The 25,650-nt window shown below is 33.5% G+C and overlaps 2 protein-coding genes across 3 annotated transcripts in view; one reads left to right on the top strand and one right to left on the bottom strand.

The window, feature by feature from the left end:
• LOC113508165 (zinc transporter 1) overlaps positions 1 to 25,650 on the top strand; it is a 34,916-nt gene that overhangs the window by 486 nt on the left and 8,780 nt on the right. The window contains exons 1-3 of one of the 2 annotated variants that reach the window (XM_026891134.1): positions 3,624 to 3,990; positions 24,359 to 24,562; positions 25,372 to 25,624. In XM_026891134.1, the coding sequence (XP_026746935.1) occupies positions 24,374 to 24,562; positions 25,372 to 25,624 (442 nt within the window). In that variant the 5' untranslated portion in view covers positions 3,624 to 3,990; positions 24,359 to 24,373. Of the gene's footprint in view, positions 1 to 3,623; positions 3,991 to 24,358; positions 24,563 to 25,371; positions 25,625 to 25,650 lie in introns of those variants that run through there. The other variant, XM_026891136.1, reaches the window with a different exon arrangement.
• On the bottom strand, positions 5,471 to 6,602 carry LOC113508183. Its single transcript, XM_026891143.1, has 3 exons — positions 6,337 to 6,602; positions 6,052 to 6,168; positions 5,471 to 5,966 (listed from the first exon to the last, which is right to left on the bottom strand). Coding segments are annotated over exons 1-3 (462 nt in total). The 5' UTR covers positions 6,339 to 6,602; the 3' UTR covers positions 5,471 to 5,623.

A 25,650-nucleotide genomic window follows, 5' to 3' on the forward strand; every position in this document is an offset into this window, starting at 1 on the left:
CTTTTATATCTTCTAAGAAATGTATATGATTTGCTCAGCCATATAATATTTAAATAGGTGTTACTAGATGCTGCGGTACACCGCCAACACGACATAACCATAGCGAATCAATTCGAGTAACCTGGTTATTATAATATGTATCAAATGTTCACTCGCGTGGGTTTTGTTTTAATCATCGATAAGCACCTTTACGGTGGACATTGAGAAATAATCGATGCTTTTTAAAATAAATAATATAGTTGCGAATATTGCCGTTAGTGGAAAATACTTTATATATTATCAACTAGGTCAGTTATAGTTCCTATCATTTATTTTACTAGATACGCCCTGTGGTATTATCTGCTTATAAAAAGTAGCCTGCATTTATCCAGGGTATCAGCTAACTCAATGCAAAATTCCATCAAAATTCATCCGATCGTCTAAACATAAAGAGAGAGAAGCAGCCTTACAAGCAAACTTTGGGGTTAAACATAATAGTCAGCATATCTACCGAATAAATTTAACTTTTCGTTAGTAATATAAAAATCAAAATTAAATAACAAATTTTCCAAAAAACACTAAAAGATAGATTCATAAACCAGACATATCACAATTGTGAGTATTCACATACATATTTCACATTGAAATAATGAATCAGTTCAATAAAACACACCAGGGCTATCCACAAAAATACGAGACTATAAAAATACTCAATAAAAGAGAACAAGGCTTAGAATTGAACGCATGAGAATACAGCTTCCAAAGCTTTAAATAGATTGTCTCGCATTAAAAAAAATCGGTCAAGTATTCACGTGTTTGTTCGCTTGTTTAGTTGCTTTCGGTACTACGCCGCATTCCGCGTACATCATCATTTTACTATTATATTCGCTGAAGGACTGTGTATGTAGTATAGACTTGTTAATACAGTTTAAACATAAATAAGGTTTTAGGCGAAAGTCTATAGAGTACAACAAAAACCTTTCTCTCTGTATGTTGTGTTACAGTCTATACAATATGAAAAATAATCATTTACCAGGCTTGAATTCAAATCCGAGATAACCTTCGAGGCAAATAGCTACTATTTCTATAAAATTCATATCTAATTTTACGCTCATTTAACCTACAAGAAAATGGAAAAAAATACTTTACATTTTAATAAATACATGTGTGCTATGTTCAAATCTGAGGGCACGGCAGTGCCCCTGCCAAGTCTCGAGCAAAACGGGCACGGCCGTACCATCTTTTCTCGAAGCGATTCGCGGCTGTTTCGCCCCCCCTGTATCTTCGACGTGGACAAAGCTAGGAGTTTAGCTTTTCGGGGAATAATAGTAGGCATTAGAACAAGCTTAAGTTCGAAATTACATGCCAATTGAATTAATGGTTTAGGAGTTACGGTCGATCAAAGTTACACCATTTTGTCACTCACTGACTCACTGACTCACTGACTCACTGACAGATCATCAAAAATCTAAGGTACTTCTAGCAGACTTAGAAACTTCAAATTTTGCACCAAGATAAGTCCTTAGCCACATATAAAGGAAAAATTATAAAAACATTAAAAAATAATATGCCATAGAAAACAATTTTATATTTGCGGTTTGGCAAGAACATTATGTATGGATTTTGACTGCATTGTTAACTTTGTTCGTTGTTTAAGTACCTATTCAATTGGATGAATACATACATAGAATAGAAAAGAATAATATAAATGTAATACACAGACTATCATTAATACAAATTAATACATAAAATTCATAATTCATTAAATTAATAAAGCTAAAACTCCATTGTATTGCGATAAATATTGTATGCGCGCTCGATAGATGGCGTTGTACGTGTCTGAATCGCGCTATGGTTTCGTTACAAAGCGCAGTCTAAGTAGTACTTCAGAATAATTCGATAATTTTCATTTGATAGCGCCACCTGTCTATGAAAAACCATTTCGAAACTAAAAAATATTGTAGTGATAATTGATATTCGGAGAACTTTACGTGTTATTTAGTTTAGTTTAGCTATAGTTTGTAAGTTAGTAGATATATATATGCATATATATATAAGTTTAAGCTTGTTTACATTAGAAGTAACGAAGTCTCAGAGAAGAAACAAAAGAGATAGAGATAGAGAATGGGTTCTAAGCAAAGCAGTAGCTGAAGTCCTAGAAATTATGACACCTAAAAAAAAAGAAAGAAATACACTTACAAAAAATAAATGAGATCCCACCAAAAACATTAAATGTAAAAAATGCCAAGTCTCTCGATGCAGTCTTTCCATCGTAAAAAGTTTTGAGATCTCATAGAAGCCAAGTCCTATTCAAAATATTTTGTAGTTATAAATCAACATTTAGTAATTGTATCAATAGTTTTCTTTATATTATAATTATAGTGACTTGGCAATGAGCACAAATTAAAAGCTGCTTGATGCCTGGAATTATGTGCAAATGTTACTGACGAGACCAGTGATCAGATTATTTGTTATGTGTGAATCATGATGGTCACTACCGACTACATGCTCCAATACAATAATTAAGAATACCTTACGGGCCATCGCTTTATGAAAGTAAATGAATCGAGAGTACACTAAGACTGACTGCCGTTGCCGAAATTCGGTTGGGACGACACGGATAAACCAAAAGAAAATTAATTTTGTGATATTAATGTTTACGCATGCGGTGTGTGTAACTTTCAACTCCTACAAATATGCCGTTTTATTTGTTTCTTCTTGTGCTCATTGCCAAGTCACTATAATTATAATATAAAGAAAACTATTGATACAATTACTAAATGTTGATTTATAACTACAAAATATTTTGAATAGGACTTGGCTTCTATGAGATCTCAAAACTTTTTACGATGGAAAGACTGCATCGAGAGACTTGGCATTTTTTACATTTAATGTTTTTGGTGGGATTATTTAGTCGTGAACAATATTGTTTTTTTTTTCTGTTTGTCCGAGTTGCGAATCGAACCCATGTCCAGCATCTTGCCAGCCGCGCAACCACGAGCTCAAAATAACTGTTAGCTTCAGAAATCATTATAAATAGTTTTTATCGCAAATGATACGATGTTGCCAACGGGAAATTCACTTAGGAGAAATATGTCAACAACAGGTTTTGAACAAATAATACTTTACTGTTTGTTCGTCTTCTATTGAGGGTCGTGAGTACTTTGTACAATTTTAGTTAAGAACTTTGGTTTTACAAGATGACCTTCAATTTCTTACAATTTCCAAAAAGACAAAATTTCGAAACGATATTTGCTTATCTTCTATAGATCACAAGCGTAAAATCGCAATTAGTATTACTAGGAGTATTCTACAAAGTATTTAGTGTTCAGTTTGATTGTGTTTACTAGAGAAAAGCGAGATGTTTTGAACAACCGCCAACCACGGAAATAATGAAGCGTCGACGTCCGACCGTGACCTCCTATTTCTCTAAATGTTTGAACAGATCGAGCGCTGACGTTTAACGAAATGCTCTAATATTCCAAAACTCATATCGCTACCTGATAACTGGTATTAGAATGAGTGTATTATCAATAGATAAACAGTAAACTCTCTCGTCCCTACATAATAGATATTTGGTTGTAATGAGCTCATTACTTTAATATTAGTAGTCTTTTGTTCCTGATGCGCATAACGCAGAGCTGTGTTGTGTTGTCGTCACGATCGTCGCGTTCCTAGCTCAGGGAATACATGTAGCTCCGCTGGTACACACTTAACAGTTCGACAGTTCGCTTATCGGGTGCGAAAGGTTTGTCGATAAGGTGGAGTGCGCGCGCGCAGCGAGTCAGTGCCGCGAGCGACGCCGGCGCACAAGCCCATCTCAGCTGACCGCGGTCAAACGCTGAAAAACGAGATTCGTAACGTGTTTGAAAACTTAAATCAATATTATACAAGTGATATGTGCCTGAACCACCGCTGCCGGCCAGTGTTTACCAAACTGAGGTGTTGTGACAAAGATTGCTTTTACTTTAACTTGTGCGGTTAAATCGAGACGCCTTACAGTTTACGCAGGTCAGTTTGATAATAAATTAATATGATTTTGATTCTAATATATCTTTGATTATTTAGTCATTTAATAAAATACAAAAATATTTGTTTATTTTTTTAATCAAGCTCGCAAAACTTATTGATATATTTAAATTATTCAAAACGAATACAGTTTAGATGAAGTATGCCGTTTCCATGAAAATGTCTCGGGCCGGTGAAATGGTGTATTTGTTTATTATGAGGTGCTAGCTAAACACCGTGATCAGACAACAGTGACGTCACTAGCGAGCGCGCACAGCCTGCGCCGGCGCACCGGAGCGCTCCACACAACTACTCATATTCAACACTTTTCTAATTTCACTAAAACATGCCGTGTTTTAACAAAATACTGCATTATGTACGGTCGGTCAGTAGTATATTATTGGGCATTCTGTCCCACTCCTTCGCTCATGCATGCGCATTCGCGTCGTGGGACAGAATGCCCAATAGGTTATGAGCGATACATATCATGGAATAGAACGCCCAATGGGTTTTGAGCAATTCACTTGATTCTCAAATTTTGATAAATTGTGTGAATTAAAAGAAACAAAGAATGAATTGCGTTAAAATGATATTAAACCATTAAAACGACTTGTTGTATTGCGTTCCAACGTGATCGAAACGACTTGATTCATTGAATTGCGTTAAAATGATATTAAACCATTAAAACGACTTGTTGTATTGCGTTCCAACGTGATCGAAACGACTTGATTCATTGAATTGCGTTAAAATGATATTAAACCATTAAAACGACTTGTTGTATTGCGTTCCAACGTGATCGAAACGACTTGATTCATTGAATTGCGTTAAAATGATATTAAACCATTAAAACGACTTGTTGTATTGCGTTCCAACGTGATCGAAACGACTTGATTCATTGAATTGCGTTAAAATGATATTAAACCATTAAAACGACTTGTTGTATTGCGTTCCAACGTGATCGAAACGACTTGATTCATTGAATTGCGTTAAAATGATATTAAACCATTAAAACGACTTGTTGTATTGCGTTCCAACGTGATCGAAACGACTTGATTCATTGAATTGCGTTAAAATGATATTAAACCATTAAAACGACTTGTTGTATTGCGTTCCAACGGTGATACACCATCGAAACGACTTGATTGTAATGGTTTCGTTTTTGCGCGCTCACAACTGGTTCTGTTGTCTGGTCCAGACTCAAACGCAGTATGCTTTTTCATCGCAATAACGATAGGAACCAACAGGCAATGTTTGTAATGTTTTCGTTTTTGCGCGCTCACAACTGGTTCTGTTGTCTGATCCAGACTCAAACGCAGTATGCTTTTTCATCGCAATAACGATAGGAACCAACAGGCAATGTTTGTAATGTTTTCGTTTTTGCGCGCTCACAACTGGTTCTGTTGTCTGATCCAGACTCAAACGCAGTATGCTTTTTCATCGCAATAACGATAGGAACCAACAGGCAATGTTTGTATTTTAAATATGCTATTGCGCGCTCACAACTGGTACAATCGTCTGTAACACAGACTGGTACGCAGTATGCTTTTTCATCGCAAGGCACATAATAAAAAACAAACTAAAAGTGTAATAATATATTGATTAAATTGTATTTAAAATATGACACAAGTAATTGATCTTATGCATTAGACGAAAAAAACGTTGGCGGCTTCATAAACAGCTCATCTGCAGACTGCACGAACGCTTGGAGTTTACGCCACTGGATGGTGTCACCGTCAGTCTGGAGTTTTAATCGAAGTAGCGCTTTCCTCCATAGTTCTTGAGAGTCTGTTTCACGAGCGTCATTAGTTTGATACACCTTGAGGTCAATATAGTACTCGCCGGAGGTGTTTGCAGTCCGGCGCTCGTTGCCGTTTGCTAATCTTGTAACGAAGAACGTAGACAACACAGGCGTTGACGAGCCATCACATTCATCGTTCCGTTCATGTCGGAGCCCGAATATATCTGTCTTATTTTTTTTGCTGCAACAAGGAGTAAAGAATAATATTAACACGTACTCGTATATTCATTATAATTTAATATAATTTTATTGTACCGTATAGTTACCTTATAATCGCAGATTTTGTGGGTGTCTTGCGTTTGCCTGTCGATGTTGTCCGTTTATGGGAACTTTCTATTTTACGTTCATTGTTGAAGGGAACGATGTCACTCTCGCAGTCCGACCTGAAAGTTTAATTTATGAATTAATTATAAACATTTATTAAACGTTATGTTACTCACACATTAATTTCATATAAAACGTTTGTTTTAAATAAAATTGAACAAGGTTCGATTACATCAAACACTGAAAAATCAAGATAGAAATTAATCGAGTAATAATATAGTACTTACATCTTTACTGGTGTGAATTCTGGCAAATTAGGTGGCGATGAAGTACGAGTATACTAAAGATATTCAGAAGTAAAACTTTTGTTTTGTTGAACGATTTACTTTCTAGATTTTAGCTGAAAACCAGTAGCTGGGGTATGGTATTGAACCAAATATTATATCAGCACTAGAAAGTAATGATCGCTAACCAACATGTCTTTGCTTATAAGCAAATGTGAAGTGTTACCTCGAATAATTTAAAACGTGCGCAATCAAAGCAAACATTATAAACGACAATACAATTTATTATGTACGTATTATACTCGTGTAAATCCAAAAAAGTATCGACTAAGGGATTCTTATTGTAATGCAATATTTCGCTTTATGTGATCACGTTACATCGTATGATTTTTTACTCATTGCTAATTTAGCAATTCGTAAGGATTATCATTTTTATAGATATAATTATTTTATGATTATATTTTATGAATTATAGTTATTAGGTTGATAGGAGAATATGAAAATCTAAAGTAGACAAATAACACCGTCTGTGAGATTTTTTGCCAAAGTAAAAATTTATTAATATCTATTTAACCAAACGGATCGCAGATTTTAATATGCTAAAAATAATTAGTTTTGAACAAGTACGCAACTTTAGTCATTGATTCTGCATTATTTTTAACAAGCTACAACTTGTTATTTCTGTAATGATAATATTATTTATATTCTTTGTGCGACAACCCTACGTAAAACAATGCAAACAACAATAATTGCAATTTGAAACTTAGGTACATTCATAATTTCGTAATTTTTGCTGCATGTTAGACCTATGTCATAATAAATAATTTTCACTCACAGTTTACTTACTAAACTTAACTAAAATTAATAAATCTCATGAATTACCTGTAATTCGAAGAAACTCTTGTCTCAACATTGTAAGGTAAGTCTTTAACTATTTAACTAATTGCTTCACGATCATTAACACCTATGGATACTTAAACTCATGTATTTTTGTTTTTTCAGGACTCCTAAATGTTAAAATTCCTTAATACCTTTGGGAAACAGAGATCGTCGCACAGTGAATAAGATCTTACAATTTACGATTAAAAATACGATATGACAATCATCTGAGGTATTGATAATCAATTAAAAAAGGAGGTAATGATTTTCTTTTGGTTTTTAAAATAGATTTGAGCTATCTTAAATAATAATATTATAATCACAGGTTTTTATGTAAAGAAATGACCGCGGTTCTTGTACCGCGTACTTAAGTCTAAATTACATTTTTGTGTGTACACTATTTCTAACCTAAGTTTTATGGTTTTTCAGAAGCAGAATAGAGCCGTTACTTTGGTGCTTGTGATGAAAATATACCATAGTCTAATAGTAGCAGCAGTCAACAGATCCTGTGATTAAGTTTTAGTTTTTAAAGTAGTATTTACACGAAAAATATACCTCGCAGGTACGATTACTCTTTTATAAGTTTCAATAGATAAAATGCCATTCTGTTCGGTTTGCAACATTGAAGTGGATTTTCGTCGTTGGAGTAACCATTTGCGAACTAATAAGCATAAAAATAATAGTACTATTCACATCAATGATAACGTCGCAATAATACATTCCTGTTTGAAAGGACGTATTACAAGTTACCGGATAGCTACACCTAAAACGGAAATAAATATTTACCCAGAAAGCTTTTTAAACATTATTAATGATCAAGTTAAATCTTTAATTGATAGTTCGCTTCAAAAACATTATTCTGTTAAAATTAATTTTGAATATTTCGCAAATTTTTTAATGTTTAAAAATGACCTCCAAGAGTTAAAGTCTTTTGCAACAAAAAATTTTATTATTCATTTAAATTACAACTTCAAATCTTTCTATGAAAAAGCTGTATCGATAATATTAAAAAAAATTGATGACTTTCAAGAAAGGGACAGCGGATGGACGTTTTTGAATAATTCACATCTAGAAATAAATATTAATAAATATCAACCTCTCAGCGGATCGCAATTTATAGATTTACCTAAATACATTAAAAATAAGAAAGCATGTTTGAATATTCAAAATAATGACGAGTGTTGTTTTTTGTGGTGTGTAGTTGCTGCTTTATACCCAACGAATACACATCCTGAAAGAATAACATCGTATCCTCATTTCCGCGATGTCTTGAACGTAAATGATATCCAATTGCCAATCACTTTTTCTGATATAGATACTTTTGAAAGGAACAATCCTTTTTTAAATATTTATATTTACGGTTTAAGAGGTAGTAAGACTATAACAGGACCTCTATACAAATCTGAGAAAATTAATCATAAATCTAAGAAAATTCATTTACTGTTTTTAGAAAATTCGAATTCATCTCACTATTGTCTCATTAAAGATTTACCACGCCTCGTTAAAACCCAAATAACAAAACATCATAGTAAGATATATTTCTGCGAAACCTGTTTAGTGTTTTTTTCAAGTGAAGAACGTTTTGAAAATCATTTGTGTGCAGGAGTTATTACTGTATTGCCTGATAAAGGAACATTTTTACAATTCAAAAATTATAATAAAAAACAAGACATTCCTTTCATAATCTACGCTGATTTCGAAACATTACTCGAACCGATTTCCGGCCATGAATCGGACACCGCTAACACGTCACGCTTACAACGACACGTTCCTTCAGCCTTCGCGTATAATATTGTTTCATCGTGCGATGATAATTTTAATGAATTCAAAACTTATCGTGGAATTGATTGTGTATCGAAATTTATAGAGTTCCTTACTGAAGACGTCAAAAGAATTTATAACATATTAACTCAAAATGTTTCGATTATATTTTCTGAGAAAGACGGAATTGATTACAAAAAAGCTTGGAAATGTCACATATGCGATAATCTGTTATGGAATAATAAAGTAAGAGATCACTGTCATATTACTGGTCGATATCGCGGTGCAGCTCATCGACATTGTAATTTACAATATAAGCTACCTATGTTCATACCAATATTTTTTCATAATTTATCAGGATACGACTGTCACCTTTTTATTAAAAAGTTAGGTGAAACGCCTGGCAAATTAAATATCATCCCTAGAACCAAAGAAAAATATATATCATTTTCCAAATTTATACATATAGACGAGAATGAATACGTACAAATTAGATTTTTAGATTCATTTAATTTCTTAGGCACTAGTTTAGACAAGCTATCAAAGACTATGCGAATTGAGGATTTTATTAGCTTGCGCTTTCATTTCCCTATAAATGATCAGTTTAATTTACTTACCCGAAAAGGCATTTATCCTTACGATTACATGAGCAATTGGAATTGCTATGAAGAAAAAACGTTACCACCGAAACATTTATTTTTCAATTCCTTAAGTAATGAGCATATTTCACAGGAGGACTATAACCACGCTAACTCGGTATGGACCAAATTTGGCATAAAAACAATGGGTGAATATACTGACTTATATTTAAAGACTGATGTACTATTACTTACGGACATATTTCAAAATTTTCGAAAAACTTGTAAAGTGCATTATAAGCTCGACCCTGCGTTTTATATTACTGCTCCTAGTTTATCATTTGATGCTATGCTTTTAAAGACGGGAGTTAAATTAGAACTTATAACAGACTTATCTATTGTGCGGATGATTCAAAGCGGTATAAGAGGAGGTTTATGTATGTGTTCCCACCGCTATGCAAAAGCTAATAATAGATATATGTCATCGTATGATGCAGTGGAACCACAGTGTTTTATAAGTTATTTAGACTGTAATAATCTTTACGGCTATAGTATGTGTCAGTATTTACCTCACTCGGGTTTCCGATTTTTAAATCAACAAGAAATAGATCAGTTAGTCGTAGAAAATATTAGAGATAACGCGGAATGGGGTTTTATACTTGAAGTAGATCTCTTATACCCTGAAACGTTACATAATTTACACAACGACTTACCTTTCTGTGCTGAAAAATGTAAACCCCCGGGCGGTAAAACAGAAAAACTTATTGCAAATCTCTACAATAAGTATAAATACGTGATTCATTATGTACACTTAAAGAAATGTCTTGAGCATGGTTTATTATTACGTAAAATACATAGAGTCATTACGTTTCGACAAAGTGCATATTTAAAGGAGTACATCGAATTAAATACCAAATTACGACAAAACGCAAAAAGTGTTTTTGAGCAGGATTTCTTTAAGTTATTAAACAATAGCGTTTTTGGTAAAACTTTAGAAAATACAGAAAAAAGGGTGACTGTTCATTTAGTGAACTCATGGAATAGTCCAAATAATAAAACCAAAAAATATACTTGTGCTGAAAAACTCATAAGCAATCCTTATTTTCATAGTGCTTCAGTTTTATCGGAAAACTTAGTAGCAATACAAATGAAACCTGACCGTTTAATATTGGATAAACCGATATACATAGGCTTTACTGTATTAGAACTATCTAAATCACATATGTATCATTTTCATTATAACATAGTTAAACCTTTTTACGGCGATAGAGTAAAATTATGCTACACTGACACGGATTCTTTTGTATATATTATATACACGGATGATTTCTATAACGATATAAAATATAATTTTTTACAGTACTTCGATACTAGCAACTATAACATTAATAATAAATTTATGATACCGCAAATAAATAAAAAAGTGCCGGGATTATTTAAAGACGAAATGGGTGGCGAGCTGATTACCGAATTTGTTGGTTTAAGGTCAAAATTATATTCAATAAAAACGAAGAACAATGTCATTAAGAAAGCAAAAGGTATTAAGTCTTGTGTGGTCCGTGATTTAACTATTGATAATTATCAGCATGTATTATTTAATAGAGACATAATCCATCGAAAAAATATCTTATTCAAATCAATTAAACATGAAATATTTACACAAAGTGTGAATAAAATAGCACTATCAAGTAACGATGATAAACGTTTAATATCCAAATGCAATGTTGCAACCCAAGCGTGGGGACATACTTCCATCTTAAAAGGTTATTTGACTTGATGTTATCTCAATGTGTTATCATTTAACGTACATAATATAAGTTATATTATTTAAGATACAAATGAGCTGTAATATTATAGAAACAAATATGTTATTAAATAAAATACTTGTTTGTTAAACAGATTGTAAATACGTATAAATTAAAATAAGCTTAATTAATAAATTCACACTAATAAACACCATTTGTTGAGTACAAACTTGTTTTATTTTTATATTTATTGTACTTTTGACATGTGTTTTATTTTCCATATGTCTTGTAATATTTGTGATTGCAATGATTCAATATAATACATAAGTTTGTAGTGGGACGAGTAGACACTTGTGCTATGTTGCAAGTAAAATATTATGCAAGATTGCAGTTTATACTTTAGTCTAAAACCGTTATGTAATATGGAACTCTAAGTATATTTACGAAAGAGTGGTTTTCAAACAATTTATATACAGACCCAAATAAATGCAAAGCTAACAATTTTAAAGTCTTATATAAAGTTGATTGTTGGTTTCGTTTTTATTCTTTACAGACTATTACTATAATATAGTATATGTGACATTTTACATCATCATGTCAACGGTAAGTTAGATATTGTAATCTAACGTTAACCTACTAGTGGATTATGTACACCAGTATTGATTATTTATTTTTGCGTATCTTCTTGTTTCAGATATCTGACTCAGAAATTGTGTTTAGCCAGTATGCTCAGGATCCTTACGAAGGATTCTCTGAGCTGTGTCGCACTGAACCAGAACAATGTAAAACCAAAGAAAAAAAGCAAAAGCTGCGTCGCAGAGAAACTTTAAAAAAACAGAATGCCACGAAATCTTTTGTTGTCAGCCGATTACAACGACGAGGTCTTAAGTTAATCAAAATTGCTGTTATTGATCTCTGCAACAACAATAGTTCTCAAACAAATGACAGCGATAGTGAAAACGAGAATGTTGTGATAAGTGCTCAGTATATTGTCAGGGATGCCATGGACAGTGTTATGGATGAAACAGAATCATTAGTTAAAAAGATCTCTAAATCTTTAATAGACAGTGATTTTTGATGATATCGATCTAGAATTATATTCAGTTTTTTATTAATCTTATTTATATTGGTTATTCGTTTCAATTTAATTTTGTAATTTGTATACGATGTATAATTTGAATTAAAAATACAATTATAGATAAAAGTTGTTTTATTTAAAAAATATATCTTAAATTATACATTTAATTACCACTCCAAATACTTTTTCAAACATAACACATTTTTTAGAGCACATAGTGTGTACACTACAATTAAAATTAGTTTTTATTTACAAAACTATTTACTTAATGAGTAGGTACACATTTTACCATTCTAAATACTTTTTTATACATAATACATTTTTAAGTGCACAATGTTTTGCATGTATATTACAATTAAAATTAGATTGACCAACACAATATTTTTTATACAGCTCTGAGAAATTGATACAATGTGTTGTTCCAAGGTCTGATACCACACAATCCTCACAAAGATCATTTATCCACTTTATCTTTTCAAAGCCATTTACAATAATTTCCTTATTTTCTAGATATGGAACAATTATTCGTTTAAACTCTCTGTAGTCAATGTATCCCTCGTTCCAATAAATACCTTTATGCCTTTCCAACCATTTAACTTGTCTCTTTTCGTCGCTTGTCAAATATTTAAACAAGTATGGAGGTTTTACTAAAAATGTTTGAGTATATTCTCGAGTAGCAAAAGCCAATTCCTTTATTATGAAATTGTTATAAAGATCTTTAAAACCTTGAACATCTATTATGATAGTATTTGGATTCATGATATTTTTCTCACAGTATTACTTAAGGGTTTGTATTCAATGATACAATCGTTCAATATGAGACAATATGCTGAAGTTTGGTCTGGTATCTCCGCTTCGCTCTCAATTTCTACTCTCACATCGACAACAGGGCCTGTTTTTACGTTGTCCGCTTGTCTAGAGCAATCGATTATAAATAGTGGTGCTATATCTCTAAATTGTTTCTGACTTAGTAATGGCTCCGAACGGCGTCCGTAATAAGACTGTTGAAATCGGATGTATTGCTCATATAATAAAGCGATTCTATTATTCGCGAAACTAATATTAAGGTTTTCATACGGAAAGTAAGTCGAATTTAGATATACTTTAACATCCCGAACGTGACAGTGATCAAACTGTGACATATCAGAACTTGAATTATTTTTTCTGTTTGTTTGTAAACCAATAATTACGTATCTTGGTTTCTCTATTTGCGATGAAGTTTTTATAGACCAGGTGTGTTTCGTAGTTTTTGGTAGAGCTGGGTATTCGTATAAATCCCAATTTCTAAATATCATCTGAAGAGGTCGATCTTTTTCTAACAATTTTAACAAACTTATTTTTTCTTTGTCCGATACTTTAACATGCGGTACACGCCATATAATTTTATTGATCTTTATGTCGTCAATTACTTCACCAGTATTCAGTTTCACTGCATTTAAGTTCGTGTTACTTCTTAGCAATATCAGTTCATGTCTACTATTTATAACAATTTTCTTAAAATCTTCAGCAAAACCAAGTATGTTACATAGTGGTATAGAAACGGAAAAATTACCTCCATTAATATTTTTTATACCATCAATGTTCCAGCCCCATGCGTGAGATAGCTTTGATTCACTTTCATTCATCGATATTAATGATTTCATGGTGGTAGTAACTCCTGCATTTTTTATTTTATCAATCTCCACGCCATTTAATTCGTACCTTATATCTTGGAAAAGATAGAGTAGAGCATTATTAGTAAAATGAACACTGCTCGCGGCTTCTTTTGAATCCTTTTTATTAACAACTATGGTTCCTTCCAAATACAAAGTGCTTGCTGACGGTAGTACATACAAGTCCTGTTGGTTGATAGGTATGCGTATCTCGTCATTCCTGTTAAAACTAGTCACGTACGGTTTATATGAATGGTATTCGATGCCTTCAACAGTATTGTCGTAGGTTGGTGCGGATAAAACATCTAAGATATTCATTTTAGTAAACCGATTGCTTTAAGAAATGCTTTATTTTCTCTCGTTAATTTTATTATTTTCCTCGAGCTAGATCTTATATGACTGGGAGCTTGATGTAAACTGAGGACTTTTTCTGGTTGATATATATATTTATTATAGTCAATCATTTTTTCTTCTTAGATGTAAATACAGCTGTACTTCTTCACCGCGTAAATTTATTAGTTGATTGTTTATGTCCAGTAACCGTATATGTATGCAGCTTATGTTGTTTTGGTTAATTGGAAAGTATATTGCGTTTTTAGGAATTTCTATGATTCTATATCCTGGTGGCACGTTGAGTGCAAATTCGTGGATAATGTGACTGGGCTCTCCGTTTATGTACGAACCACTGACAATATCACATTCAATCCTGATCACGGTTGTTGGTAAAATGTTAACTGGGAACTGTGAGACATGCAATTTATTAGCTTTCAAGATCTGCTTATCATACCCTAGTAGATTTCGAAAAGTGTCTTCCTTATCGAAGTTTATATCTTTTGAACAGAGTATTGTAGTTTTTAGAGTATTGTTATTGCATCGTAGTTTTATCGATGCATTTTGTATTTTGGATTTAATATAATCACTAATATCTTGAAGTTCATAAGTTCCTTCGGGTATTTCAATTACTTCCTCGGATCCATAGTAGAACTTATTGTTCTTTTTATCAATATTTGGAATAGAATTAAACGTTGAGAAATGCAATAACGCGCATTCGTACTGACCGTTTAATTGTAATGTGTTTGGATAGTAAGTAGACAAATCTGATGAGTTTCCAGTTATTGACAAAGTGAGGGACATCTTGAGAATGATAAAAATGAAAGAATAACATATTAATTTATACACGTTTATTTTTCCAAAAATTCCTTAGATATTCTAAACATAAGTGTCCACAATTCACAGAATTGAATTTTTGGTATCTTGTGTAGTTATAAAAAATATTATAGTTTTTTAAGTACCGTATCAATTCGAGAGGCGGTTTTAAATCACCAAAGCTGTCAAAATATTCACAATAATTATTAAATTTAACATAAGCTACCCAATGCGTTCCTTCATTTTTTGAATTGTCCAAATTCACAATAGCACATTCAACCTGTTTTGGTTTTCTCGGTAGCTGATCTTTCATGTAAACTCCTCGAAAGTATGGCAAGTCGCGTGCGTGCTTTTTGATATCAATATCAGTTAATGGACGATTAGGTAGCTCTCTTATCAGTTTTTTGATGAATTTATAAACAAACCTGTACCATTTTTATGTGGTTTAATGTACAACCCTTTTCCTATAGCTAATGCTTCCATAGTTTTATTGTGTCGTTCAGTTTCTTGTAAACTTTTTTGAGCTGTTCTATAATCGTTAACAGTTTTTGCGATACCAGCAGCACCACCCGCTAAAGATCCTAATGCCGATAAACCAGCAAAAATTGGGATCAAAGGCAGAACTCCACCAGTTTTCGGTATGGGTATGACCCGAGGAACTCGTACTTTCTGTATGCAAGGAAATATTTTTCTTGCAGCCAAGTAAGCGGCGTTTATAAGAGCCTTACTGTCCTTGTGTTTTAGTTTTCTAATTTTTGATCTTATTTTCGACACAAAGCTGTTAAACGTTTTAATTCCTGCACCAGACTTTATTTTGGCTTTCATGACTTTGCTCACTAACCATGAGCTAAGTTTTTCCCCTTTTCCTGCATCTTTAGACCTAAGTCTTTGTTTAGCCATGTTTAACAGTTGTAAATCGGCTTTGTGTCGATTAGGTAAATCTGTATGGTTCTGATATGCAATATCGTGATGCATACAAGCTTCGTCTAACTTGTTTATGCCTCGATCTCCACGTAGTAAACGTTTTTGAAGTTTAGTACCTGGTCCACAATAATTGTAACCAGGCAAATGAAGTTCAAAGGGTAAATTATTAATCACACTATTTACTAGTCCACCACCTTGCATCGTTCAAAGCAAAATGAAAGACATGTAAGAAATAATAATGTTTATATGAATGATTTGATATCTACTTTTTATCAATTCACAATCGCAGCTCTGTTGATCCAACTATTTTCTGCGTTACTTAAACCTAACCATTTCACAAACAATTTATTTCCTTTTCTTTTTAAAACTTTTTCTATCAAATAAACGCTTGGGAAATATGTTTTTTGAAGTTCCGGTTCATAAAAAGTTCCTAAAATAGCTTGTTTTCGTTGATCTTCTATGTGATACGTTGTGGGTGTGGTATTGTTAACTTTTTTTATGGTAAATATTTCAGTTGACCAATTAGGAGTATATCCCTTTTTAAAAACATGTTTGTATTTACTAATGCGAACACTGTCACCAACTTTAAACTTTGGTACGCAACGAAAAGATATATGCTTATGTGTTCTTTTTATATTGTCTTTTACGTTTAACTCATTGCATTTATTTACTTCAACAGGTTTGCATTTAATAGTACGGTGCTTTGTGTTGTTATACATTTTCAACGTATCTTGTAACACCGTTACATACCACTTGTAGTTTCCGTTCATACTAAAACACTTATACAATTTATTTTTAATAGTTTTTATCAAACGCTCTACAATTGAAGCTTTCTTTGTAGAAAAGGTCGAGTAATGGTTAATATTAAACCTTTTCATGAGCATTTGGAATGATGTATTATAAAACTCTGTTCCTGAATCTGTTTGTAAATTAACTGGTTTGCGTTGACTTTTATTGAGTATGTTCTCAAATGCAGTAGTAACATCAATTTTATTTTTCGATTTGAGCGGTTCTGCCCAGGCGTATTTTGAGAAACAATCAATCACCAATAATATGTAATTGTAACCTTTGTTGTATTTTCTTAAATTTTGCATGTCCATTAAATCGGCTTGCCACAAATCATCAATCCCTTTTAAAATGACAGATCGTCGATTAAAATTTTTTCTCGCTGCTTTATGGATTTCATTTACAATTTCTTGTTTGGACATTATGATGACTTTTTAGGTGCTAATAAGTTATCTACAGCTGTTTTTGTGTAAAACTTATCTTCTAAATGAATGGAAACTTCATATATCTTCGCTTTTAAAGTATTTTGTACATCGTCCATAATTCGAGCTTGCATTAACAGCATGGCTTTATGTAAATCTTTTGTTATTTTTGTTATGAATTGATCGACATAGACCTTATTTACAGCGTCATCTGGCTCTACAGGAGTTCTGACACCTCTTAACGTTGCAGCTTTCAAATCAAATTCACCATTTTCTGTTTTTGTCAATGAATTATCATTACTCTCGAATAATTCTGTCAATCGCATTCTTTTATGAATATAATGACCAAATTTGTCTATATTCATTTTAAATGTAGTAGTATTAGTATGCTTTTTATTGAAGGGTTAACAGTAAAATGAAACGTATGCAGACGATGGAAGATATTTATTAACTGATAACCTTACTTTCACGTAATTCTTCAATGATGGAGATTATTTCATTGTCCAGCCCAGTGTTGCCAGCGTCTCGTGAAGCAATCAAAAGTTTTAATCTATCCACTAGTTCGTTTGGATTGTCCCAATAAACATAGTCTACGTTTTTTCTCCACACTTTTGTCAAGGGTAGTCCATTTCCCTTTGGTTGATTATAGATCTGATTTGTACTTTGTAATTTGAAAAGAGGTTTAATAATTTGCAAATATTTTTGTCCTTTGCTACTTTTGATGGGTTTGTTTGGTTCAAAATCTCGACGATGTGCATTTGTATCGAGCAGCATGGACTTGTAATGTTGCATATCATTATCTGTCACTATACTCAAGTCTACATCTTTTTTTAGCAGCAACTGTTTCAAACCGGGTGTATTACGATATTTGCGACCCGCGACTGTAACAAAATCGTCACCAATCGTAATGCTAGCTGAACCTAACATAAGTTTTCCACGCTCTATCCGAACACCGAATGGTACATCATGTAGTGCTTCAGGAGATAGGGACCAAGATGATGTATCGCATTCTTCGTTCTTATCACCCATGGATTGAAATGAAGATTCACTGTCGATTTCATTTTCATCACTGCTTTCTTCGTACTTTCTGCTACTAGAGGCTTCATTGTTTAATGTATGACTGTTTTCCAGGATTTTTCCATTTTCATTAGAAGTAGTTTCATTACTGGTGTTGCTTAGTAAATTAAGTGATTCGGTTATAGGTTTAAAAACCGTTTCTAATGCTTGCTTATTGCCAATCTCAAGCTCTCTCATGGCGCGTACTTTTTTCTTTACAGCCGCTGAAGCATCTACTATTTGTCTTTTCAATGATTTTTCCATCGTTGATAAATGTATAGTCATCTCATAAGAGTTGTTAAACAAGTAATAAGGTAACAATGTCAAGAGTCTTAAATATATATCATTTTCTTATTCAAAGACGACAAATGTGTCAAACTTATTTCTATAACATCCATTATTTTTAGGGCAATCTTTATTTATTACCAGAAAGTTGTAAGGTTCACTCCAAATTTTAGAACACATTTCACGAAACTGAGCCCAAGTCATATCTGTATTAACGTGTTCTTCATATATATGCTTCAGATTAATATCATCCTGCTTAAATAGTACGATAAGGTTAGCGTTGTCTCTTACTAACTGTTTTGGCACTTTACTATACGTTTGATTGAGATAAAAACAATCGATATTTTTGTGTCGACCCATTGCAAAGTAATCTCGCATGTTACTTTGATTTTCACATGCAACGTCATCAAATATTATGACAGAGTTCGGTTTAGCATCCTGAACACTTAAAACGTCTTCATTTCCATGATATTTCTGAAATGAAATACTTGGAACTCGTTGTAAAACACTTTCCAGAAATCTATACTTAAGTTGGTGCAAAGTTTTTGAATAAACGTAAACATTTTGAAATTTTAAACCATTTTCATGGATAAGAAGACCAATGAGCAAATTTGTTTTTCCACAATTTGACGGACCACAAATTATACAACGTACTATGTTAGGTAATAATTCACTATGACGAGCATGAGTCTTGGGAATATCATCACAGATAGTGTTTACATTCAATGATTGGGGTTGTTTAATAAACTTCATGTCTAAGAATGGTAAAATACGTTCATAGCCTTCACTTATAAACTTTTTTGATCAATCGAATCACAAATTACACATGGTAAGCCTGTGAGAATACTCGACTAAATGGATCGAGTCGATTATCGGATATTGAACATACTCTACCACCATCGGCTGCGAGGCGCACCCGCCGAGCGCACCGACCAGCCACCATTAGGCGTTCTATTCCATGATATGTGTCGCGCATAACCTATTGGGCATTCTGTCCCACGACGCGAATGCGCATGCATGAGCGAAGGAGTGGGACAGAATGCCCAATAATATACTACTTCGGTCGCAAACTAGTTGTATTTTTTTTATCAAACTTGCTCGTTTGAATTAAAGGCGCTCGTAGAGTCAAAGTCTACTGATATGCGCTCGACTGTACCTAATTTATTATCATTCCGTGTAAGGTCGAACTCCTAACCTAACGATTTAAAAAAATACAACTTCGTTATTTTCCGAAACAAAAGTTCTATTATTATTAACAAGGAAGAAACTAGAATTAGAATAGGTTGATAGGTTAACACCTATGTATATTTTTAGCAAAGTTTTTAAAAACTAACAGAAAGTGTAATGTATAATTACGCTATTGTTAATTAATTAAATAATTGTTTTAAAGTAGTTTAACGCGTGTCATTGTTATGATGTAGTCATAACATTTTTTCCATAGAAAATGATTGTTATGTTCAATATTATGTGAAAAGGTACGCATTCATACCCTAGCCAGCGGTAGGCAAGTGATAATAACAATAAAGATTCTATATCGAAAGACAGCTATCGATGAATTTGTCGATAACTGATCATAAATTAGGATATATCGCTATCTTTGACCCCACTAAAACTAACGATTATCTCATCATATAACACGAAATACTTTATAACTGATATTTTACTTTAAAATAAACACGAATCACTTTAAAACAAACTCTTTAACAGATATAAACAAAATAATTACCTAATTAGTAAAATAATAAACAAAAGAGACGTGATTTAAGGTAAACAAACGGTATAAGAAAATGTTTTAATTAAATTACATTTTATTTTATTTATTTAAATTGGATTAGAACATTGAAAAGTCAAATAGACCAATGACCAACCCAGATTTTCACACGTGTGAGAATATGATTAAACAGAAAGACGACGCTTAAAATAGTTTATTGTGTGGGCGTTGTTTTTCGCGTACACATTCGTGTTTATTTTGATTGATTTCAATAATTATGTAGATGTTAATAGAAATTAGTAACACATGTTTGTATATTTAATAAAACATACATTTAAATTAAATATTGTAAATATGATTGAGCTATCGGATAATTTCAATTACGTCATATCACAATTATTCAAATGTTGGTAATACTATTCTTTTCAAGTGTTTTGAATCTTCGCTTTTTTAATAACAAAAATGTAGAGCAACAGCGGCTATCAAAACGAAATCGTTTTCTTACTCTGAAGTACTTTGTTACTATTTTCACCTGTCTGCATGGTTTATTTATAGATAATGTAAAGGCATGATATTAGTAGAAGACCTTAGCGAAAGTCTTCGGCCGTCGTGGTACTTGACTCTATAGCCAGCGAACCGCGAAGCTTTTCATAAAAGGCAAAGAAATCTAAACCGCTATTAGGCGAAGGTTCGACGCGACAAAGGTGTGTTCATAAAACGAGGAATTTTTATTTACAGCGTAAATTAGGGGCATTCGAATGGAAATTCCGTTAGCTACTAAATAAATACTAGAGCAGGAAAACATTTTTATTTCTTCTTCAAAAAGTGTCATCAAAGAAAACCATCTTAACTACCAAATTATTTTAAAACATCGGATTATTACTTCATAAAACGATTGACGACGACTTTACGAATTTATACGCCGATCGCCGGACCGTTTCAATTACCGGAGACAACCCATTATAAGGCTGAGTGCCGTCTTCCGCGATCAGATCGTACAATATGGCAGACAGTGGATCAATGTCTTTAATACTTTGAACTAGAACTAATAGCATTCTCTCTAAAGTAAAAAAAAACTGGGATTTGTCTTTAACATCGTGCCTGGCTTACAACTGAACTTTGCGGAGAAAAGCCATTTGTTTATTTCCGACTTATTTCCCCGAATTTGTATTTAAAACCTCTATTGCAACACGCAAGTCCACATCTCAATTTATGTATAAATTACTTACATAAGAAAAAACTTTTGTTATGAAACCTATGCGAAAATGATAAGATCATTAAGTTTATAAGCATCCGCACCTAAAAATTCAACAAAAATATATATCAAAGTACTTATCTAGTTGGTGGATATTACAGAAATTATACAATCACCAACACCTAAGAATTGCCATAACTTTTATAACTCATTATAACCATAAGAAAGAAGCGTTGCCCCAAATTAAAAGACCGTAACATGTTCCGTAAATGGCAAGTAGAGAATACATTAACATCAATCTGTTGCCAAACAATGAAAAAAAATACCAACGACAGTTTGACGAGTCCTTTAAATGTTTGCTAGTTTGAGTGGACGTTACTGTACATTGGTACTTGAACTTAAGATCTGCTTACAGAACATTTTTTGATTATTTTTTTGTATTAGAGGTCGTTGGTCGAAACCGCAATGAAGTCGGTCACAGTATAAATAAATCGAGGATGTGACTATGATAATAAATATTAAAGAAAGACCATAAAAATATCACTTTAAATCGCGGTTATGAAAATAATAAGTTTGCTCTTTAAGAAGAAATGTTACAACAAGTATTTGTCATAAAGGCTCATGGATCAGTGCAGTGCATGCATCTTTATTAATCGAAGACACATTACAATCAGTTAATGAAATCACCAAGAAAAAGGGAAAACAAAACTAGATTTGCCAACCAGCAATGAGCCGTGCCTGCCAATGCTTACACCTGGTCTATAAAAATAGACCCCTGTGCCCAAAAGTGGGACATTACAACGAGCAACATGATCGCATTGGAAAAGATTGTGTGTCCACAGTTACAGTGTGTTGAATCTGAATAAATAATTCAATGGTTCTGAAACCAAATTCTCAAAAGACGACCATCAAAAAGTTCAATACGGGACATAAGAGATTCGTAAAAATTACGTAAATATATTATCTTCATGACGTATCGTGTATAGAAACGCGTTTACTACACTCATCTTAGTATGGTGATGACCGTAAACCACTTTCGTTAGACCGTAACTGGATCGCTGTGCTATCGATATCACTGTCACTGACATAGACATACTTATTCAAGATGTAGTTAATGTATATGTTAACCCTAAGGCATCCAATTGAGTACATCTTAACATACCCAATTCAAAATTTCCAAAGTAATACTAATATAGATACCCGGTTTCTGCAATGAAAATAGATGTAAAAAAAACGGATCCTATAATAAGTAACAAATTATAAAAACCCTAAATAGGCTGCAGGGTCCCCACCCAAACCCTAAATAGGCTACGCTATTTATGGTTTTCTGTAAGAAGGATGGAGTAATAAAAAAAGTATTAATTTAAGTCAGGTTACAAAGGGGAAATTTTTGAATGATAAAAAATCTGTGTTGCTCACCCTTCGGCGATTCCTAAATACTCCTAGCTGTGAAGGAGAAAAGGAGCAATAAACTCCACAGCATATAAAAAAGTGATCGTGCAATTGTAGATTTGATGTCACACTTTGTACATTTAAATGTTGTAAGTATTGGAACGACAGAAACGGACTCAAACCCATCTACGATTAGCGATGCTTAAACTGCAAACTAGTTTAATGACAAAAAACATTGCTCTAGATTTATTTGACCCACAAATATTTTGTCTCACCCACAAACTTTCGCCCGACTTGGAACACGAGCCGTTCTTGATCAAATCAGATAAGGCCAATGAGTGAAACAAGAAAACACGAATATATTATGAACATGTCAAAACAAAATTAATTTTTGTGTAGATGATTTCTATATTCCCATCTCATATAGAAACTCGGATTATTTTCGAAAGCAGACTGCTTTCAAAAAAACATTGGTTTTATGGTTAGCGGCTGTTCTTTGAATAGAAAAATACCTACTTTAGCGAACCATTTTAGTTCAATACCCTTGTTTGTTAGGCACAATTTTTCATCTCACACAATCTCCTTATGAATTGCATCCCGTGACTAAAATTGGTTTAGACATCTTGCATTTTAGAACAATTTTTATATTGATACGCAGGAATCCAATGATTCTTTATCAATAAAGTCAAGTATAAAATATGCAATAGCGTAGGTATTTTTCAGCAGATGAAGAACAACAATGAAAATTTCCTCGGTTCAGAGTAAATGTACTTCAATAATGTTTCGCAGTATTACTTCAGTAATTGGATGTTGACCCTAACTTTACAGTTAACAATGGCTAGTGTAAGCTAATGGTGTTACAGCCTATTTAGTAACAATCGATAATATAGCTCTTTGATGTAGATGTATAACGTAACACATTACATAAGTACGAGAAACGTCGAATCGTACAATACTAAAGTGCAGTTCACTGTAGTTCCTCGTTATCAACATTGCTTGTGCTACCCCATTGTTGATGGCACATATTTTCCTAATTTTCATTGAAGTTTTAACCATTTTCTTGGCGAGACCTAAATTCAAAAATCCAGATATACTTGAGATATAGAATATTGAATTAGGATGTAGATACATTCTGAAATAATTCTGGCGTCTATAAAATGGATTAATAAATCTTATATTAAAAAATTCTCATACCGCGGTGTTGGTAGTTACTCTCCTTCCGAAACCGCACCGCGAAAATTTTTCATCCTCTTAGTGTTTTTTTTATTCGGGCACAATGTTTCTTCCTGCATCATGGCAAAACAACGTTACCGGACGATGTACGACCCTAAACAAACCATGAACTCACTTAATTCATAACGTGTCACAAATTAATTATTCTTTTAAAATATTTATTCTGTAATGTTTGTCGACAGTTATAAATCATCACAATGGCAATGAAGGAGTGGCTCCAGTGGCTGCCGCCGCCGCGCTCGCTGCTGGCGCTGCTGCTGGCTGTGGCCGGCTTCAGCGGGCGCCTGTTCGCGTCCCACTTCACTCACTCGCCCACCCTGCTGGTGGACACGTGCCACTCGCTCTGTCGGCTCGTCGGCCTGGTCACCACACTGATCTCATACAAAGTATGCTGCTTACAGAATTATTTAATTTTATCTTATCGCCATCAATCTTTACTCAACCACTAGGGCAACTAACCAATGTTTGGGTCAGGTTGAAGATTTTAGCAGGGTTTACGGATAGATAGTATAATGATGTGGCGAAGTGCGCAATTTGTAGATATCATTCAATAGGACTGGTTAAAGATCACAGCTCTTAAATTTTGCCCTTCTAACAACAAATTACATATAATGCAGTGTTTCATAAAAGTTTACGGCATAGTTGGTAAACGGCATAAAAGGCCGATGCAACACATTTCATGCTTTCAATACAAAAATATGTAAGATTAAACTGAAACTCTACCGCCAAATTAAATGCTCCATCTACCTGCCTGTGCATACTTGAATCAGGTTCCGGTTTAAGTTATGCTACGAATTATTTCGAGTTTTATTTCATTGTACTATCAACGGCTACTATGTGAATTTTATGGGCAAACAAACGTGCTGATAACTTGCAAAATCATAAACCAAACAATAACATTGTAAAGAATAAAAATGAATGATTTTTGAATAGCCTTAGCGGAAAGCAACATCTACTGTTGATTTCCGTACAAAAAGTCGTAAAATATCAAATTCGATTGTGGAGTTCTTGAGACGCAGATGCCAAAATTGTACTGATAGATAAATTTCAATGGTTTGTACTGGACAATCCCATATAATAATGTCAAAACCTGTTAACCCAGAAGCAATTTTCACCATGTGCTCATTGCAAACTGATACCATGCTTATTTCGTCCAACTCATCCAAATTCTAATTAAATATGATTACTTGTCCAGTACGAGCGTGCAGACGAGGGCGCAGGTCGTGAAGGCCGGCTCCGCAACACGTTCGGCTGGGCGCGCATCGAGGTGGTCGGCCGGCTCTCCGTGCACGTGCTCTTCGCCTCCTTCGCGCTGGCGCTAGTCGTCAACGCGCTGCAGCTGGGCGTGCACTCCTCGCACGGACAGCCCCCAAGATACCCTAGGGTCATCGTCGGCAGTGCGGTTATTGGCCTACTCCTGAATGCTATTAATTATATGCTGCTAGCAGGTAAGTAAATTTATACTATCATGAGG

The sequence above is a fragment of the Trichoplusia ni genome, chromosome 2 (assembly GCF_003590095.1).
Source record: "Trichoplusia ni isolate ovarian cell line Hi5 chromosome 2, tn1, whole genome shotgun sequence".
NCBI classification, from domain to species: Eukaryota; Metazoa; Arthropoda; class Insecta; order Lepidoptera; family Noctuidae; genus Trichoplusia; species Trichoplusia ni.

Bases quoted from the DNA above. Each gene is read 5' to 3' on its own strand.
- LOC113508183 (XM_026891143.1), bottom strand. The intron at 5,967-6,051 runs GTAACTATACGG...TCCTTGTTGCAG, and splicing joins ACAAAATCTGCGATTATAAG to CAAAAAAAATAAGACAGATA.